Genomic DNA, 19,639 nt, shown 5'->3' on the forward strand with positions numbered 1-19,639 from the left:
TAGAACAGCACGAGTACAGTCAAAACACTAGTATAAAAGAAAGAATTACACCAAAAAATGTCCTTAGGGCCTTGTTTCCATTGGGGTCCTAGGTATTTAATTCATCAACCAGGAAACATTAAATCACTTATTTGAATCAAACACAAATCCAATCATATCAGGGTAAAATGGTGAGAAGTGAGATAGGATGTGCTGTATGTTATCAAGGAGGAAGCACATAATGCAGATTAACTTTAATTGAAGTACAGTGGGACAATGACCTCTCCAAATTCTGCCTTGCAAGAACAGTCCATGTCCGCTCATTCTGCATCACTTCCAATTTCACTTATCTTGTAGCTGGCTATCTTCTATGCATTCTCTCCCCTGCAGAGATACAATTGGTGAAAACTGAACTGATAATGTGTCTTTCTGTTTACTAAAGAGTTGGAGTGTGTAACTGCCATTAACATTTATTTTGACGCCCTAATGTTCTTAAAAAGTGAGAAAGTGGAGCAAAAAGTGTAAAGATAATTGTCCATATAAGGTATATTAATATCAATATGCATCGCCTGAAAATCCTGAGATTAAGAGTATGAATTGGGTAGCCTGGGAATCTGGGATCCAGCCTGATTCATTACGTTCTGGCGGATTTTATGTAGCGAGTGACCAAAGAAATCCACCGAATGTAGCGAAGCAGCCTGGATCCCAAGCTATGAACTAGGCTTCAGATCTGAGAATAAGTAAACGACCAACTTCCGTTATCCAGTAAACAAATTAAATGGTTTCCGGAAGAGGGTGGGTACGAGGCTAGTGGAAACCCATGCCCCATGGAGACCCCTGGTACTGAACAAACACGCTAGCAATTTAATTTTCCATCATCTTTGCAGTGCCACCTCCAGAGAATGTCACAGTGACCTGCCACAACTTCCAGACAACTGTCTCCTGGGACTACAGCAAGCAGCATCCAAAGACTGGCTTCAAATTAAACATTGTTGGATCAGCTGGGTAACTCTTACTGTAACTTTGTAATGAGATTTGTGTGTGATTTCTGTAGGCTTGCATGTAGTGCCAGTGGACCTCCATAAGTAGACCTATTTGCCGATACACTGATGTTTTGGCTTCATGATGCTAAATAGTACAAAAGTCACAGATATAAATGTGCCAAATCACTTTCCATGTTTTGTGTTTTATATATGACTGACATTCTATAGCTTTGTCTCAAAAAATATATGTTAATTATTTTCCGTTATTCTAGATACATTGCGCAGTCAGTGAAAATGTCAAAACCTTTTTTTATGGCATACGGCTCATGAAAATCGAAAATCCACATCTCAAAATATGACAATATTACATGAGACCACTCAAAACAAGGATTTATATATCAACTTTCTGAAGTCAGAGTTGCTTGAAGTCTAGTGTGAAATGTCTGCATTCAGTGATTATTTGGGATGGCATCTGCTGCTTCTAATGCCTTTTTACACAATATTAAACATTTTTGAGACAAAGCTGTATATCTATTGTTTTTGCATTCCTTTGTTTCAGTTCAATTTATTGTTTTTCTTTCTTTTTTTCAAGGTCTGTCAATGTGTCTGTAACTGACGAGCATCGCTATAACCTCACCTCATTCGTTTGGGAATCTGAAAAACGTTTCTCTGCCTACCATGCTGTGAAAGTATCTGCCACAGAAGGGGAACATGAATCCAAAATGGTGGAAAATTCGTTCAAATTTAATAAACTAAAGACGGCTAATATACAGTGTAAGTATTAACTTCCATATTACATACCGGTAATTTGTAATGAAGACTTTTGTTTGTTTCAAAGATACTCTAATAACGACATGATCAAACCTGTGACCTTTTGGTTATATATTACCGTAATATATTAAGAGTTGAATTTCAATTGCATCTGAATTGTAGGCTTCTTGGACTTCCCTAATGTGACTCTATCTGTGTATGAGTCGGTGGCCACAGTGAAATTTCCCAACCCCCAGCACTACTATAAAACACTCAAGCAGGCCGGCCCTACTGGTGAATTTAAATTCACTGTTCACCTGTTAAATGATACAGACAACCAGGGACAACAGGTAACTTTTTTTTAAATTATTATATTTATTTTTTTGTACGGTCCACCGTTGACAGACCACAACATTTGGTGGATGATTACCGTAAGGGTATTACGGTACCCTCAGTAAATGTCAGTATTAAAGACAGGGTGCTGTGATTCCTCCCCTTTTAAAAGGTTAGAAAGGAGAGGGAGAGAGAACAAAAAAAAGTATAAAAACAATTGTCCATAAGGTGTATAATATGTATCGCCTGCAAATCCTAAAACACCCATTAAAAGCATGAATTATGTAGACTGGCATCCAGCCTGATTCACTACGTTTGGCAGATTTTATGTTTCCAAAAAAATAAATCCACCGATGTAGCGAAGCAGTCTGGATCCCAGGCTATGAATTGGGCTTCAGATCTGAGAACAAATTTGATTATATTTTAACCATTATACATTTTTGTATAAACTTTCCCATCCCTCCCAGATGGTGTCTTTGGAAGAGCATGAAATAAGGTGCCCCATGGAAAAGGAAAACTGCACGTATAGTTTTCCTAGAGAGAGATTTCCAGAGATGGAGAAGTACTGCATTATGTTAAAAGGACGGTTAGACGGAGGGATGCTCTACGATGTTCCATTCAGACCGACCAACCTCACCTGTGCAGAGGAGGAAGGTATGAGTGGTGTAAAGTAACTAATTACATTTACTTAGGGTAAGAGGTATTTTGTACTTTTTCTACTCCACATCTTGGATCCAAATATTGTACTTTTACTCCACTACATTTATTTGAAAACTTCAGTTACTAGTTACTTTGTAGATTATTAATACAAAACAGCCTTTTAAAAGAGGATCTGTGGGGGGCACGGTGGCGCAGTTGGTAGCGATGTCGCCTCACAGCTAGAAGGTCCTGCATTTGATTCCCGCTGGGGACGCTGTGGGCACTGGAGGCGTGTTCTCTCCTCTGCGTCATCATTGCCCATTCCCTAAGTGGGGTTGGCAAAAGGGCCTCTCTGTGTTGAGGTGGCCATCAGGCGCCCCGGCCTGATGGAGGGGAAAGGAACTGGTTGGAATAACGTGTTCCTTCCACACGCTATGTCCAGCCGGGAAATCTCTCCCCTGTCAGGTGAAAAGAAGAAGCTTGGACTGTAGCCATTAAACGAAACGGGTATTTCTTACATTGATGCTCCTACATATTATCATGCAAGCACCAGTTAAAGTTACTTTCCATCCCTCATATACTGTATGCACAGTGCACATCCCATAACCCACACACTGCACATCATTTTGGAGCTCATATCTTTGAACGGGTAAGGGCTAGTCAATTTAATATACCGTAGTTTAATTAGATTAGCAGTTTGTGGAAAGAAAATGCTATCCTGTAAAAAGAGATTCCTCTCCCAACAACCAAACGTGCCTGTCCCTGTTGGAAATATCTGAACATGACAGCGGTCCTCAAGATAATTGTCAAAGAAAGTTTTTCTTTATATAGGCCTATATAAAAACAAATGTGTTGGTATTTTTCCTTAGACATTTTTTAAATGAGGTTTCATTTTGATATCTAGGCCTACTGATAAATAAGTGTCCTGATGAGGATGCACAACAGGATAAAAACCTTTTTTGCACCTACTCTGGTGTGTGGGCTCTTATCCTCTTTGATACTGATAAATAAGAACTTAGAGAACTATGTTAGTACATGTAAATAATGGTGATTATTATAAATTGCCACAAATGAACCATTCTCTTATTGCGACCGTCAGGTCGCACTTACTATCAAAACCTCCACAAACTGTGAGTCAGTCAGTCAGTCCGTCCGTCCGTCCGTCCGTCCGTCCGTCCGTCCGTCCGTCCGTCCGTCCGTCCGTCCGTCCGTCAGTCCGTCAGTCTGTCTGTCACATCTCACACGTCACACTATTGCCCTGCTCATATCTCCGCAACCGTTGCCCCGATCCATGCCAACTTTTGCACACACACTCCTTGCCTGCCAAACTACAACCTCCAAGGACCCCCGGAGCTCCAGGGTCCCTGGGGGACCCCCAGATGTAAAAAATGACCAAATGTGCAAAAATGACCAAATGACCACCCCAACGGGGCTGCTCACGGGGAATTCCCGGGGACCACCGACTACTGGTGCTCCAGAACGGATGCCAAAGTGGTGGCGCCCCCAGTGGAGGACCCCCTCCACTGCAGCTCACATAAAATGCCGTAACTCGGGCTAGGAGCGTCCGGGAGAGCCGGGGCCGGTACCTATTCGTCCGCCAAGGCAACGCGGAGACCCCACCCCTCATTTCTCACATGGCCATCTTCTAGCGCCACCATGAGGCCGATTCTTGCAAAACACATTTTTGGACACTGTTCCTACAGATTTTGCCCTAAAATCACACAAATCGGTACACACTATGTCTACACTCATGTCATCAACATGGATCTGTCCCATATAGCGCCACCATCAGGCCGATTTTTTCAAACACATTTTTGGACACTGCTCCTACAGATTTTGCCCTAAAATCACGCAAATCGGTACACAGTATGTCTACACTCATCTCATCAATATGGATGTCCCATATAGCGCCACCATCAGGCCGATTTTTTGAACCACATTTTTGGACACTGCTCCTACACATTATGCCCTAAAATCACGCTGCGACCTGACGGTCGCTTATCTCCCGATAAGGGAGTCTTACTGGTTTAACTCAAGATTATTAATACCGATTTAGGATATTTATTTTAAATCTGACAAATCTGGAACTGTAGAAAGCAAATTGTAATATGTATTATATTTTGTATTACTTGCAAGCAGAGCGTGCAAGTACTGTGATCGGCTGGTTATGTATGTATGCATGTACTGTATGTATGTATGTATGTATGTATGTGTCCCCTCTTGTTTAAGACCGTAGCCCAATCAGGGAGCAGCATCTCTGGCAACGTCATCATTAACAGGCAATGAGGGAGTGGGACCAGTATTCCTGGTGATGCCAGTGGTGATGTCATTGGTCATAATATAATATTTTTCTTTGGAAGCGGTGATACCAGTGATGAGCGCACCACATGGGGTGCTCTGCTTGCGCACAAGTTTCTGTTTGCGCAAGTTGGCAAGTTGGCACCTTGACAGAGTGCATTTCTATTTTGTTTTTTGCAGACACCGACACAGACAGTCTTATCATATTGGCTGTTGTACTATCAGTCTTTGGAATTGTAGTTTGTGTGGTGACCTTTATGATCGTCAAGGCACAGGCATGGCAAATGATTCCTTCCAGTCTACCAGAGGCTTTGGTAAGTCATCAAATAGAAATTTTACAAGACAATTGATTGATTGAGTATTGTTTCCTTTATGATGTCAATATCCATTTTCATTTCATTCTGTTTCACAGAAGACCCCAATGGCCTCAGGTGTATACGGGAATGTAATAAACATCCCCTATGAGATTGTCTCCAGTGTCAGCGTTACGGAGACAGACTTTAACAAGTCTGACAGCAGCCTGATAGTTGCCACTGCAGAGGAGAAGCATTGCAGTGAGACTCAAACCTACTGCTCCAGGTCTGAACGATCTTCTCCAAAGCCCATTGGCTCCACGTACCTGGAAGGCGGGCTTTCAGAGAGCAGTAGCCAAAAGCCAGAGTCGGAGACCTATGAGTCAGAACGTTGCTCTGAGGAGGACTCTCTGGAAACGGCATCTGCTACATTGGATCCAGAGGAGGAATGTTCTTCTGGCTATGACCGACCACACAGACTGGAGATGGATGTGGATATGGGGCATGGTGATGTTGTTAAATGCTACAACCGATGACTGGGATGTTGATCTTTTTTTATCCATTCAGGGTTGGGTAGTTGGGCAATGCCCAACATCTACTCACATCTGTGAAATGACTTCATTTGACCATACATAGCATAAGAGGAGCAAAGGTAGTTCCATGCTGAAAGGGCACAAAAAGTAACTGACAAGGACGGGACTGATGGGGGTAGTGATCTACTTGACTGGATTTTTCTATTTGGTCTACTGATAAATCTCAGCAACAAACCCCATCCTCTTAAAGCCTCGATCAGAGTCTGCGGTGAAGAGCTATCCACCGCAAATTTTAGGTGGAAAGCTTTCCACCTCAAGTCAGAAAATAAGTGAAGGCCATCATAGTCCGTCACGGTGGAGTCCTATTCACCGTGACTGACTGGTCTAGATCGACCAATCAGTAAACGGGGTGAAGAGCTTATCTGTCTGAAAGTAAAAACAGAGAGATGTGTCGGGACTTGCGGTGGAAAGCTCTTCACCGCGAGGAATGACGTAACGTTGTAGTTTCCTGACTATAAAAGACTGAGCCGACTCTGATCGAGGCTTTAGGCTACCAACACCATTGTTAACTGGAGATTAACGACTTGCAATAAATACTTCTGTGTGTACATCTTAAAGGAGTAGTTCACCCCCAAAATGACTTTTTTTCTATTGATTACTCATGCCATGGAGAGTAGAGTTCAATAAAACTTTTAGTTTTTTGTCTCGTTCCTAAGACAAAAATGTTATTCAAGTAAATTTACCCCCATTGATTCCGGATGGGGACCCATTTCGAAACGGGTCCCCAGACGGAACGAATGGGGGTACATTTTTTGTTATCACATTTTTGTCTTAGGAATGAGACAAAAAACTAAGTTTTATTGAGCTCTCCATGGCATGAGTAATCAATAGAAAAAAAGTCATTTTGGGGGTGAACTACTCCTTAAGTTTAAATAAATGTATGTACCCTGTGCCCGTGCAAAATGTACTGCAACGTGCCAACCTACACAGCAGACCTCATTGTAAAAATACATGTATATTGTATAATGTTGTTTTGAAGCTTCCTTTTGTTTTTATTATGATCAGTGGGCTTTAATTTCGGATTAGAATTTCTCATGTTCTTATTTTACATTTCTGAAAGGTGAACAATAAAGCAAAGTAATGAACTTTTAATTGTCTTGTGATGCTGGATACATACAGTAAGTAGTATATGCTTGTCTCTGAAAATAAAGTATATGCAATTGTCTCCATTGGCAACTCACATCTGAACAAAATGCCATATATAGTTCCCCAAGTTCAATACTTGGCCTCTTCCATTCTACCAAAATTATGAACAAAGCATGTATTGGATTTGTCAAAATGTACAAAGAAAAAGATGATTGAGAACTCTTTTTGGTGCCATGTAAGAAAGGCTGAATGTTGGTATTCACGTTGATTGCCTGTCTTTGAAGGCTAAAGGCCAATCTAGAAATATTGGTGTCATTACAAATTATTTAATGCCTTCATCTCCTGTAATAGTATTCTCTCAGGTCCAACCCCAAAAAGTCTGACAGACAGCTATAGCTCATGCAACTACAAGTCTAGAACTAAGGAAGTTAACTTCCTTAGTCATTAGTGCAGTCATGGTCCCATCCTGCGAGTTCCCGACATTGTCGTATAAAACAGAGTCAGTGTGTCAGAATAGATTTAGAGCATTGACCAAATCACATGGTTTAGGGTCAAAATACATCTGACTTAATTTGACATGAACCCTTGAATGTCATTTATGCAGTATCTCTTTTCTGAACCACTCTGTCTGTTTCCCCTCCTGTAAGTGCCATGTCATGGGAGTTGTGAGGAAACGAGACCAAAACGTAGTCAGTCCCATCCTGTGAGTTCCCGACTTTGATAATTCATGCCAGTGTGATGTCGGCGTGTGTCATCAATGACATCAGGGCCTAATATCCAACTGCACACCAGAATACTAGTGTGGAAAAAAATCTTGGTTCGTTCCTCAAATATTGCATTTCAAATAGAGCCAAAGAAGTACAGTACATTTCAAGCTGCTACACACGTATCCATATGTTATTACAGTAATCCGGAAGATGGTGTCCTTCATTATTCTATATGCTAAATTCTTCATTCACAAGCTAACATTCACTAACTCCTTACCCATCTTCACACATTTCAATTTGGAATTTAAGATGCTCGTCAGATATCTAGCCATAGTAAATTAAAGGAAAAGTTCTTGACAATTTCCTTCCTTGATGTTTCTACGAGTTTACGGTTATAAAGGTTGGCAGCAACGTTTGCTTTTTCTCGTAGATTGTGGTGGTCAGCAGCCTTACAATAAATTACAATTATGGATTTTCCATTAAACTGGTCAAGGAATGGGGAATCTCACTCTCAGTGTTAGTAATGTGAAATTACATAGGTACATGAAAAACAAATTGGAGTGCATTGGACTGCAGTGTCTGAAATGTAACAAATAATCTCAAGAATTGAGAGAGCAGATCGTGGAAACAATATGCTGAAATAAACATGAGTCACACAAAATGACAAAATGCATCATTTAATAAAGATCTCCAGGGACATAACACTAAGTGTTAGATACTGTATATATATTTTTTCTTGGTCTTCAATAAGAATGAAACCACTGTTTTGGATGGCACTTCCATGTATAATGTGATGACCATTTTGAAACTCAATCACATGATCTTCTGTGATGTGGTAATCTGAAAAACTGAACTCTGAGCACCCAAATGAAGCACCACACATCCCTTTAGTCCAGATCCTTGGGGGTTCCAGTCTCTTCATGGATAATTCCATCAATGGGAGAGAACACAGTCATTCGTTGGTAAGAGAAAATACTCCCAGCTCCTCATCCAGCCAGCTAGGAGAGCTTCATGCCCTGAATGTTTGACCGCAGGCTACTCATCTGTTTCTCTTGTCTGACTTTCTCGTCTTTGAATGCCAACTTGTTGGCTTTCTTCTCTGTTCTCCTCTCCTGTTGGGACAATATGACAATTTATGTTACGTTTTGTAATATAAATCGCTCATACATTAAAATATACTGTATACAAATATACACAATGTTTCGTCTCCCCCTGATGAGCAGGTTGATACTTTGCATATTTTCCTTCTCCATCAGTGAGTAAATATGTATGTGTGAATGGATGAATGTGAAATACATTGTAAAGCGCTTTGGAGACTGTAAATGCAGTCCATTATTACATTAGTACATTAAGAATGATGTGAGGCCACAATAATATACAGTGTAGAAGACCTAAATCTCTCCTACAAGTCAGAAATGAGACTACTCAATATCTTGGCTCAAGCCCACCTTGCGCTCTTCTTTGATGGCCTGTTTCCTGGCTCTCTTCTCGTCCTTGTCCTCATCCTTGTCGCGCGGCTGGGTGCACACACGCGGCAGGTCAGAGTCATTGATCCGCTCCATGCGCTCAGCCTGCTTGGCAGTCAGGCCTCTGGTGGGTAGGACATCCAGTGGAATGCCTGTTCTGTTGGATACCCGGATGGGCTTCATCTGTGGCATGAACACAGCAGAGCCAGGGCTCAATTAGTTTAAATCGACTGTAGTATCTACACACAAGTACAGTCATTTTAAGCAACTCAATTTTCAGGGTGCTCCTTGAACATCTAATTTTCAGGGCGCTTCGTGGCCTGAATACTGAAAATCTGTCATAATAGGTGCACATAGAATAGAAAGCAACTCAAAGTCAGAAAAAGCACGATACTCACGACATACCTTTGGTGGATCTTGAATGATTTTGGGCCGGTTGTATAAGTTTGAATATGTACCTAGAAAGGAAAAAAAAGATGAAAGTATCACTTTCAGCAAAACCTGTTCCTGATTTCTCCCGATGATTGAGCATCAAAACTGCCGTCTTTGACAACTTTCAACATCAGAAAACTCCCTGTGAAAAACGCTGACGGAACATTCTGATTCTCTACAGCAAAAATATTTAGAAGACAGACAGACACTCTGAAGGGGAATGCTGGTAAATTCCCACTCACTGATGATGGTTTCACAGTCCCACTTCTCTGTTGGCTCTTCAATGACCAATGTCTCCTGTTCCTCTTCTTCATCTTCCTCATCCTCATTTACCACAGCTAGTGCTTTAGGTCCCAGGTCGTCAGGCCGCTGGAAGCTAAAGCACAAAACATCGTCTCCATTAATGACTAATTGACTTATTAATTCACTGTTCAAAACGACAGGCTCCGTTCCCCAGAAAGCTGTGTAATCGTATCAGGTTTACTTCATTATTCATACAGCCTATCCTGTATAGAGAACAGGGACAGAGCAGAGATCAAGCATAATTTTCGCGTAATCTTTCCGGACACAAGATATTTAGTTGTTTTCCGAGCTGGCGACAATGTAATAGGCTTCAAAATTATACCAATGCAAAAATATAGAATGAGTCAACTATACAAATTAAAACTATAAAATTTAACAGTGAAAAAAAGAAATCTGGGGAGAAAGTGCTATGTGCATCAACCAATAATGTAAAAATAATGTAATACTTAAACCCTGATGACAGTACTAGACCCTGTTTCATATTCAAATCAATTGTTTCCTACTTGGTTTTAAAAAGCAAGTAAGGAAGAGGAAGTTATTAAATCATTTATTTGACACCACCACAGAAGGAAACAAGGATTGCAGCAACACAAAAGTAGGAACTAGCTGCCACTGCCAGCCATTCCATTCCAGTACATGTACTGTAGCTACTGGATGCTAATCTCAAAGAGGCCACTAGGTGGTACTGTTTATTGGTACTGACGCCTTAATGTGAGAAAACAAGACTGCTGTGCACAAATGGAACACAAATCTTCATGGCAACAGCCATCCTTCATATTCAGTGTTTTCCTTCACAGTGCTTGCTGTTAAATAATGTCAGTGGCGATAATGGCTGGGACAAAGTTCGTCGTCATGGAAACAAGTATTAAACAAAGCTATTATGAAGAAGGAACGAACTTCACCTGCATGTCCTTTCAGTGGTAAAACAGTGAGCAACACCTCTTATGCACACACAGACACACACACAAGGATTCTGAAATAGTGGCACTGGCAGCCTTCATTTAAACAACCAGATCTTTTTTATGTTCAGTTCAGTTCCTTCCACTTTCTTCCGCATTTCACAGTCGATTTGTGGTTTGTCAGAAAGTGGCTTTCCAAATCCTTTTTTTTTTTAAATCACTGTGCAAAAGTATTCTTTTACCATTCTGCATGGTGGACACTGTGGGCTCTATTATGATCCAGGTCTTATGCCTTATGCCTTAACTTCTTTGCCTTTTTTTACTATGTATACACATTTTTTAAAATATTTCAAATAGCTGATCTGCAAGTTTACAACGTGCAGATGTAGATCAGCATTTGAAGTATTTAAAAATGTTTTTCAAAATAGTAAGAAAAAGGCAAAGAGGTTAAGGCATAAGGCATAAGACCTGGATCATAATAGAGCCCATGTATGTCTTTTGCCTCTTTCTGAACTGAATTCTCAATTGCAGTAGCAGCTCAAAACTAATCGGGTAACAATATTTATGTTGTGATATTTGTTGGTATGGGGTTTACATTCAAATACATTACATTCATGTATTACATTTAATCTAGTCCGTGACCTGAATGAGTTTGACACCTGTGGTATAGATATTCGGCCAAAGCGGATGGACCGTGGTGATGCTGCTGTCGTATGAGAGTGCAGTTGTTTTGTAACTGTGGTTACAGACGGGTTCAGGTTTCCAAAACAGAAACTTTCTGCATTGACCTCTTAGGTTTTTTTCTCCCATGCACCAGGTGAAATATCACAATTTCATGGAAGTACCACAACTTTCCATATTATTGAATAACGGCCCAAGCCTAATCATGTCTTTTCAAACAATGAAATAATAAATGGTCACAAGAACTCACTCTTTCTCTTTCTGTACGAAGTAGTCCTTGATGATCTCGTCTAACCGCATGCTGTCCGGGTTGATGTAGCCTTCCAGCTCAGCATTGTCCAGGGCTCCAATCTCATCATCATCAAACTGCTCATAAAACTGTGACAACACAAACATGTTGGTTTAGAGTAGAGTTCGGCCAATGACATTTAGTACGATGCTGATCCCAATTTTGGACGATCATGGAACATTGATTACAGATGTTTTGACCGATATTTTCCAAAAGAAATTGGAAAAACTTTAAAGGAGAAACTACACCATTTCATTGTCATGCCAAATTAACCATCCTTATTGCTTCTTGTTGAGCAGTGCTCCTGGAAGGAGCTAAGCTCCTACATCTGGCTTTATCCATTTGTACGCCCACATCGACATGGTCACATTGGCCAAGCGTCGCGTCCCCTACATCTGCCCTACATCTTTACATCAGAGTTACTACAGAGGGTCCTCCAAATCATTGTGTGATAGAAGCTTTTTTTTCTCCTTTTTTACATTAACCACTTGAACCCGAAAGTCAGAGAACTAAATAGCAGATCTACAAGCTCACAACGCCTCGCAGCGTTCATATAGGGGCATCCAGAAAGAAACACTACACACACAAAGGGGTTAAATATCTGGAAACACAAATTGACATGAATCCAAAATACACTGACGATTGTGCTGTCAAACGATGAAACTATATGGAATCTATGAGAAGGTTGTGGGGGTCCCTGCTTCATCTCTCTCTCAACTAAGGGGTCCTAGGCCTGAAAACGTTGAAGACCCCCGGTGTAGAGGGAAATGAAGGAGTGGACCAAGTAAAGACCCCTATGGGAATGCAGTCAACGTATATAGGGTTTTAGTGGCCAAATGCTGAGCTGAAGTCACCTTTTCGAAGCGGTCGTCCAGCAGTGTGAGCTGTTCGTTCCTCCTCATGACAGAGGAGGTCATGGAGTACTCTGTGAAGCGACTCTTGGTCTCCTCGTCCATGAACATGAACTCTCTGCCACGCCCCTCCTCATCCCCCTCCTCCCCCGAGAGACCCCCCTCCGAGCCGAAGTCACCCTCCTCGTCCGTGTCCTCCCACTCGTCATCGTCGTCATCATCCCCTCTGCAAAGAGTTATTACACACAGGCAGTGTTAATTTTGTTGACTAACACTGACGAAAAATGCTCGTTGACTACCCTTTTTCACAGACGAAAACAAAATCAAATCGAAATAAAAACTAAGCTATGATGACTAAAACTAAATGTATTTACAATTTCATCAACAAAAACTAGACGCAAATGTGGGACTAGTGGATCAGAGATCTAAAAGAGATGTAATTTTATGTTTGGTTGTTGCTCTGAAAATAGCAAGCCAGAACTCGTAGTGATGGGGAAAAGGGAAACCCTTTACTATAGTGCTAGCTCTAATGCTGCCCATAGCTAAGGACAGCACAACTGAGAAACCATCCACAGGTTAATACAACAGCAAACAGAGAGCAAAACAAGTTATCAGTTAAATATGTTTCATTCTCTCAACTCTGTGTCTTCACAGAAGACAGTTGATGCTCTCCTCACATACAGGCTGTTCAATACATGTAGTGAAAAGGGTTCTTACTCTTTCAAAGCTTCCTTCACATCGTTGGCCTTGATGATGAAGTCATCGTCCAGTAAGTTGTCTGGGTCATCATAGTTGAAGTCCTCATCAAGAGCCGCTACAATGTCAGGGTCCAGGTCCAACCTGGGTCCTACGAGGGCACACATGGATGGGTGTTAACACTTCCTGAAGGATACGAAACAACTTCAAACAGTCCTTTTGCCATTTACAATAAACATAGGAACAAGAATGTATCTTGTGCACATATAGAACATGCTGACATATAGCATTAATGAATATTGAGAGAGACTATAGATGGTCAAAAGGTATCGCAACTCAAGGGGAAAATGTCACAGCGTATGTCACAGAAAAATGCAGTTGGTAATAAGCAATGATCACGATTCCACACAGTTTACCAATACCAACACACACTCATTTGGTTTCACAGCTCCTTAAATACTGACTGACAGGGCTGAACAAGAGTTTTAATATATATAACATCTGAATTCATAATCTTTGCATAATTCTCCTTTAAAAATCACTTGAACCCTATCTCCCCATATTCTAGGGAAACAGAAATATCTCTACAAGCTCACAACACATCAAGCTTGTAGAACTGCCATTAGTGGCGAAGATATTTGATGTAGAAAGAACAGACTAAGTACAGCCAACGCAGGCTGTTCCTCCTGAGAAGACTGAGATCGTTTGGGGTGTGCAACAGGATGCTACAGATGTTCTATCAGTCTGTCATGGCAAGTGTCCTCTTTTTTGGTATAACATGCTGGGGTGGCAACAACAGAGCAGGTGACACGTTTAACCTAAACAGACTGGTGAAGAAAGCAGGCTCTGTCGCTGGGTCCTCTCTGCAGGGGGTGGAGGAAGTAACCAAGGTGCGCACAGCGAGGAAGCTAGATTCCATCTTGGAGAACTCCTCCCACCCCCTCCATCTAGAGATCACCAGTTACTGGAGTAAGAGAGGAAACGACCGCTTTACCTACCCAGGACGGAGATGTGAGAGATTAGGAAAATCTTTTGTACCGGCTGCCCTTAAGCTGTACAACGAGACACATAACGGACGCTTGAAAAGGTCTCCCTTCCTAACTTAGACTGACGGAACCATTGCTGTATTGACTTTGACCTCTAAGGAACTTTTGCTGTATTGACTTTGACCTCTAAGGACCTTCCAGGAAGAGTGCTCATGTGCGTCTTGCGGTGACACGCTTCCTAGTTTCTTCTTCTCTGAGCTGTTTTTTTGTTTTTGTTTCTTCTTTTTTCGCACTGATTTTTGACATTGCACTATTAGGTTGTGTTGGTCGTTTCTGAGTATTTTGCTTTGTTTAACAATGACAGTGAGATACTTGTTTGCACTAACTAGCATTGACTGCTAATGGTCTCTTTTGCAAGACACTTTATGTATATATACTTATTTTTATTCGCCCCCTCTACTGATGCACCTTCTCTTTATTGGTACTGTACTGCTCTTGTTTTTGTTTGTTTTTTTCCCTCTTATCTATTTTTTTCTCACGTCTCTGTAACTTTGTAAATAACTGTATAATGCTGTGCTACTACTGGACAACTGAATTTCCCCCTTGGGATAATAAAGGTATCTATCTATCTATCTATCTAGGTCTGTTTTATTAAGTATTGACAATTTGCTGCTTACCTGAAATGGGAGCCGCTTTGTTCAAAAGTCCCACATCCTCTTCAAACTCTGAAGCAAACACTGATGAAGGGAGGTTGAGATTATGTACCTGATAGTAAAAAAAAAAAAATCACAATTAAAGTCATGTCTAAGTTTGAAAAAACAAGTTTATGCACCTCATCACAATACTGTACTCTCTTTATTCAGCAGAGCCACTGCTATCATTGTCTGCAAAAGCATAATCTGAAATGTCAATTCTTAAGCAAATGCTATAGCTAACAAGTTACCCAATAGTCATCAGTTGTCTTTATATTTAAAACTACAACCTAGTTATGTCCATGAATGAAATACCAAGGAGTTCCAACGTAAAAAAGACTGTAAAAGGTTTTATTTGGGATGTTCCTTTTATGCAGGGAGTTTAACTGTACTTGTACTGTACATTTCCATTGTATTGACTAAACTTGTACTCTTCTCCATTTTTGTCTAATAAAATAATCAATCAATCTACGACTCATTTCATTGAACAAAACATTGTTTTATCCAATCTGCATGGTAGGGTACGTTAATACATTATAATTAACTAGTACATCTGTAGTGGTTGGAGAGGCTCTTCCATTGAGTCTTTTAGACACAGACTGTTGCTACAGTATATTTAAAATTACCAGATCTACTACGAGAACCATAGCTACATAAAGGTTAAAGCAAACAAAGAACATACAGGCTTGGCCTGGTCCATTTCCCCCTCTTCTTCCTCCTCTTCTCCTTCATCCCGGAGGTCAAAGATGGCCGTGTCCGGGTGCAAGGGGTAGGACGGGACCAGCTCTGTGGGTCTGGAGGGCTCCTTCAGGTGCTGCAGGTAGTTGTAATCATCGTCAAAGAACACGCCGAATTCCCTCTGCTCCTCCCTTAGCTTCTCCGTCTCCACCTGGGAGATACAGGAAAAATAACACATCACACTCACTGCCAATATGACCAAGTATCAACTAGAAATCCAAAACAAGTGGCAAGGAGGTATTAAAAGGCATCGTCAAACATGTTTAAATATTAGTTTTACAAAGCGGGAGCTGTTGCGACAAAACAGCAGGTAATAAATACAACATTTCCACCTATTGGTCTTTATCAAGTATACATTTCTATACTCGTAGCGTGGCACGAAGTGACCTGCCGTGCCCTTGTATATCTGCTATTTTTGAATATGAATAGTCAATGCTAAAACTAAAATGACACATGCTTTCCCAGCATTGATGGGTTAATGTCTTGCTGTTCAACTTCATTCGGCTGCCGTCTTATGTGGTCACTGGTCAGATGGGTGGATCGCAAACACTTTTGAGATTATCAAGTGGGGCCTGGTCCAGAAGAGGTTGGTAGGCCCAGACCGAATGTGGCCTGACAGTGCATTGCGGTATTCGCGGGTTCGGTTTCGGTTAATCTCAACTATAAACTAAAGGCAGAAAAGCCAAAAAAGATATACACAAAAATAAAATTAAGTCTGGGAACTACTGCAGTATTGTTCTCACCGGATTGGTGGACAGGAGGACACGCTGGGGTGCTGTCTCGTCTGCAGCTAGCGGGTCCCTCTGACTCCTGTGGACCAGATGAAATTTCACCGCATTCTTCTTGTCTATGAAAGACCTCTTCTTTTTGTGAGGCTGGAAGAAGAGGAGACCATGAAGGTATCATGGATCAGTTGCATTATGACACAGCATCATACTGTGTATGATGTGATAGTAATATTACATTGTACAATTCCGGAAAGAATATCAGACTCAACAATATATATTATATAAAGTATTATAAATAATCATATATCCTATATCACAAGTGATTGTTATCTTGTACCTTACTGCTCAACATCTTGTTTATGACTCAAAATGACTGGATATACACGTTTGGTTTGGATATACATGGTTTGAATATACACGTTTGGTTTTGAAGCAATTGTAGAAATACTAGAGGTTCGCGGCCCTTCGGGCCGCTCACATCTAGAGTCCACGCCCGCTTTTTTTTTTTTTTTTTTTAATTAAAAAAAAAGTTAAAAACATTTTTTTTTTTTTTTTAAAAGGTTTTAAAAAAAAAAGAAAAAAGTTTTTTGAATAAAAAAAAGTTTTGGCCTAATTGTGTTATTATTGTTACTATAATAGGCCTGCCAATGTTTTATTTTCATTATTTCAATGTTTTCATTTTAGCAACACACACACACACACACACACACACACACACAGACAGACAGACAGTATCTTGCTGTGAACTCTAGAGGTGAGTGGCCCGAAGGGCCACGAACTTCTTGTAAGATACAGGCTCTCTGCTAGCTAGCTACAGGCTCTCGGCTAGCTAGCCCAGTAACAGTGGATTCTAGTTTGTTAATTCCAGAAGAAAAGCTTGGTTGCTGGTTAGCGATTTGCATATAAAAAAGGAAGCTTTTGCAATTCTGTTGCATTCTTGAAAGTAAACTCCTTCTGCATGGACCGTCTGGACTGGAGGCAGGAAAGCATGGTGACACGATGTTTTTTTTTCTTTTTTTCTTTGAGATGACATTGACACAGGATTATGGAATATATCCTTACATTGCAAAGGTAGGCTAATCAGCACCATCTGTATACTGTTGGCTGCCACTAAAGTAATTCTACTCCGTGAGGCTGTGTCCTCTCTCTCTCTCTGTCAGCACTGCTTTTACACCGCAAACGGTGACCTATAGAATCTGGTGACAATGCGAAAATTGCGGCGTGCGTGATTTGTTTATACTGTTTTTAGGTGATTCACACAGACAGAGGAAATATACACTCTCTTTCTCTCTCTCTCGTTTCTCTCTCTCGTATTGGGTGCCCCCCCAAAAGGCAACTAAATTAAATAGGTCCTTTTGTGCTGTTAGCTGCATTAAGGCGGAAGGGCTGGCACCACAATGCTTTTTTTTTTCTTCTGTGTCTTGCTAGTCGCTCTCTCTCTCTCTCTCCCTCTCTCACACAAGCACACCTCCCTCTGTTGTAATTCGATACACTGCTCCGCTCAGCTCCACTTCCCCTGTTGCCTCCTCTCTCTCGTGCTTAGCGAATGAGCGGACGGCATAGGGTTGTGGGCGGTATTCCGTGAGTTCTAGCGACATACATCTGATCTACATCTGATCTACCTATGAGTTGAGGTGGATGTGAAAGGGCGTGAATGGGCTTGGAAGTGGGATGCGGCTCTTAAAGGATTGTAGAATAGGATGAAGCCTTTAATTTTCAAATGTTAAAGTAACTTCTAATCATTTAAAACATTTTCCAATTATTTTATTTTTTAACATTGTTTGTAAAGATAAAATGCCAATTTAAACACAGAGATGCCCGGTGCCCACTCTTCCTTGGTGCCCACCTATCCTATTTGCACCATTATTGCTTCCATATAAATAGAGCAGGCATGATGACAGTTTTGTAAAGATCTTCTCTGGCCCCGTTTGGACATCTCAGAGCAAATGGCGGAGAGATAGCAGAACTACAAGCTCACAGCTTGTAGATCAGCTATTTTCAGTGACAGTGAGGTTCCAAACGAGGCTAGATCTTCTCCAGCCCAGGTATCCAGCCATTCTCTCTGTATGCTAGCCCCATATAGAACCTCACCCGTCGCTGCAGTGAGGTTCTATATGGGGCTATCTGTATGCTAGCTATTGTTGGCTAGTTGATTAGCTCTTTAACTAAACGTCGCACCCGACAGAGTACACTTACCATAGTTCAACGAGATTGCTGATGGCTTTGTTGGATGTTATCAATAAAAGAAGCTCGTCACGCCACAAGCTATTATCTGCTGTAATCCTGATCGATGACCTAAACAGTAGAATCAGTCAATGTTTATATTCCACATTGGACTCCTCTTCGCCACGCTGAAACCACCATACTGGAAGGAACCATTTCAGCAAATACCGTGGGATTGGGTACTTCACAAAAGTAAACCATATCAACTCGTCCAAAGTATCCTAAGATCATCTATCACATTACTATTACTACTGCTTTTAAAACGTTTAATTTATATTTGGTAATAAATGTGTAATGCGGCAGAATATAGTGTCACTCCAATATGGGTCTCCTCCAGTCAACATTGTTGGTATAGTCCAGAAGAGGAAAGCATTATCAATGATGACGTAATAAAGTGGTTTGCGTAGTTAAGGACTATCAACATTATATTCTCCTCTTCCCTTCCAAAGGCATTAGATAACCACGCACTAGACATCATCAGTGGTTCTTTTTAGCATTATTTAATTTGTGCTAACCTGTGCTGCAAACTTGCGACCGAAGATCCCAGACCCAGTTTACCATGAGAAATGTCACAGTTTGTCTCTGTGTGTGTACACGTTTTTACCGTCTATGGTTGGTTCCCTTGACACATCACTGTGACATCACAGGTGATATCACAGGTGACATCACCTATGTAAAAGTCCATATATGGATAATCACAGTCAGTAGCCTAGTCTTCCCGAGAAAGCCTGGTGACACAGTAGCCTACTCCCTGGAAAATCTGAAAATAGCTGATCTACAATCTCACAATAACTCGCATTAGCCTACTTAGCTATCTGTGGAACCGATCAAACTAAATGTAATGCCTCAACTCCTTACAATTCCAAGTGCTTGTCAGGGGGGAGGTCCCCATTATTATGATTATCTTGGGGGTCCCCATTTCAAATACGATTATTTTGGGGGGGACCTCAGTTCAAATCTGATTATTTTGGGTGGTCCCTAGTTCAGGCTATGA

The 19,639-nt window shown here is 41.1% G+C and overlaps 1 protein-coding gene across 1 annotated transcript; it reads right to left on the minus strand.

Moving 5' to 3' along the window:
- Positions 1-8,331: 8,331 nt before the first annotated feature.
- Positions 8,332-18,778, minus strand: ltv1 (LTV1 ribosome biogenesis factor). Its single transcript, XM_080722161.1, has 11 exons — positions 18,619-18,778; positions 16,438-16,569; positions 15,639-15,845; positions 14,942-15,029; positions 13,300-13,429; positions 12,586-12,808; positions 11,693-11,820; positions 9,802-9,935; positions 9,533-9,585; positions 9,110-9,310; positions 8,332-8,773 (listed from the first exon to the last, which is right to left on the minus strand). The coding sequence occupies exons 1-11, from the start codon at positions 18,619-18,621 to the stop codon at positions 8,660-8,662; spliced, it is 1,413 nt and encodes a 470-aa protein (XP_080578287.1). The 5' UTR covers positions 18,622-18,778; the 3' UTR covers positions 8,332-8,659.
- Positions 18,779-19,639: the final 861 nt, after the last annotated feature.

Source organism: Nannobrachium achirus (assembly GCF_963921795.1).
Source record: "Nannobrachium achirus genome assembly, chromosome: 3".
Taxonomy (NCBI): Eukaryota; Metazoa; Chordata; class Actinopteri; order Myctophiformes; family Myctophidae; genus Nannobrachium; species Nannobrachium achirus.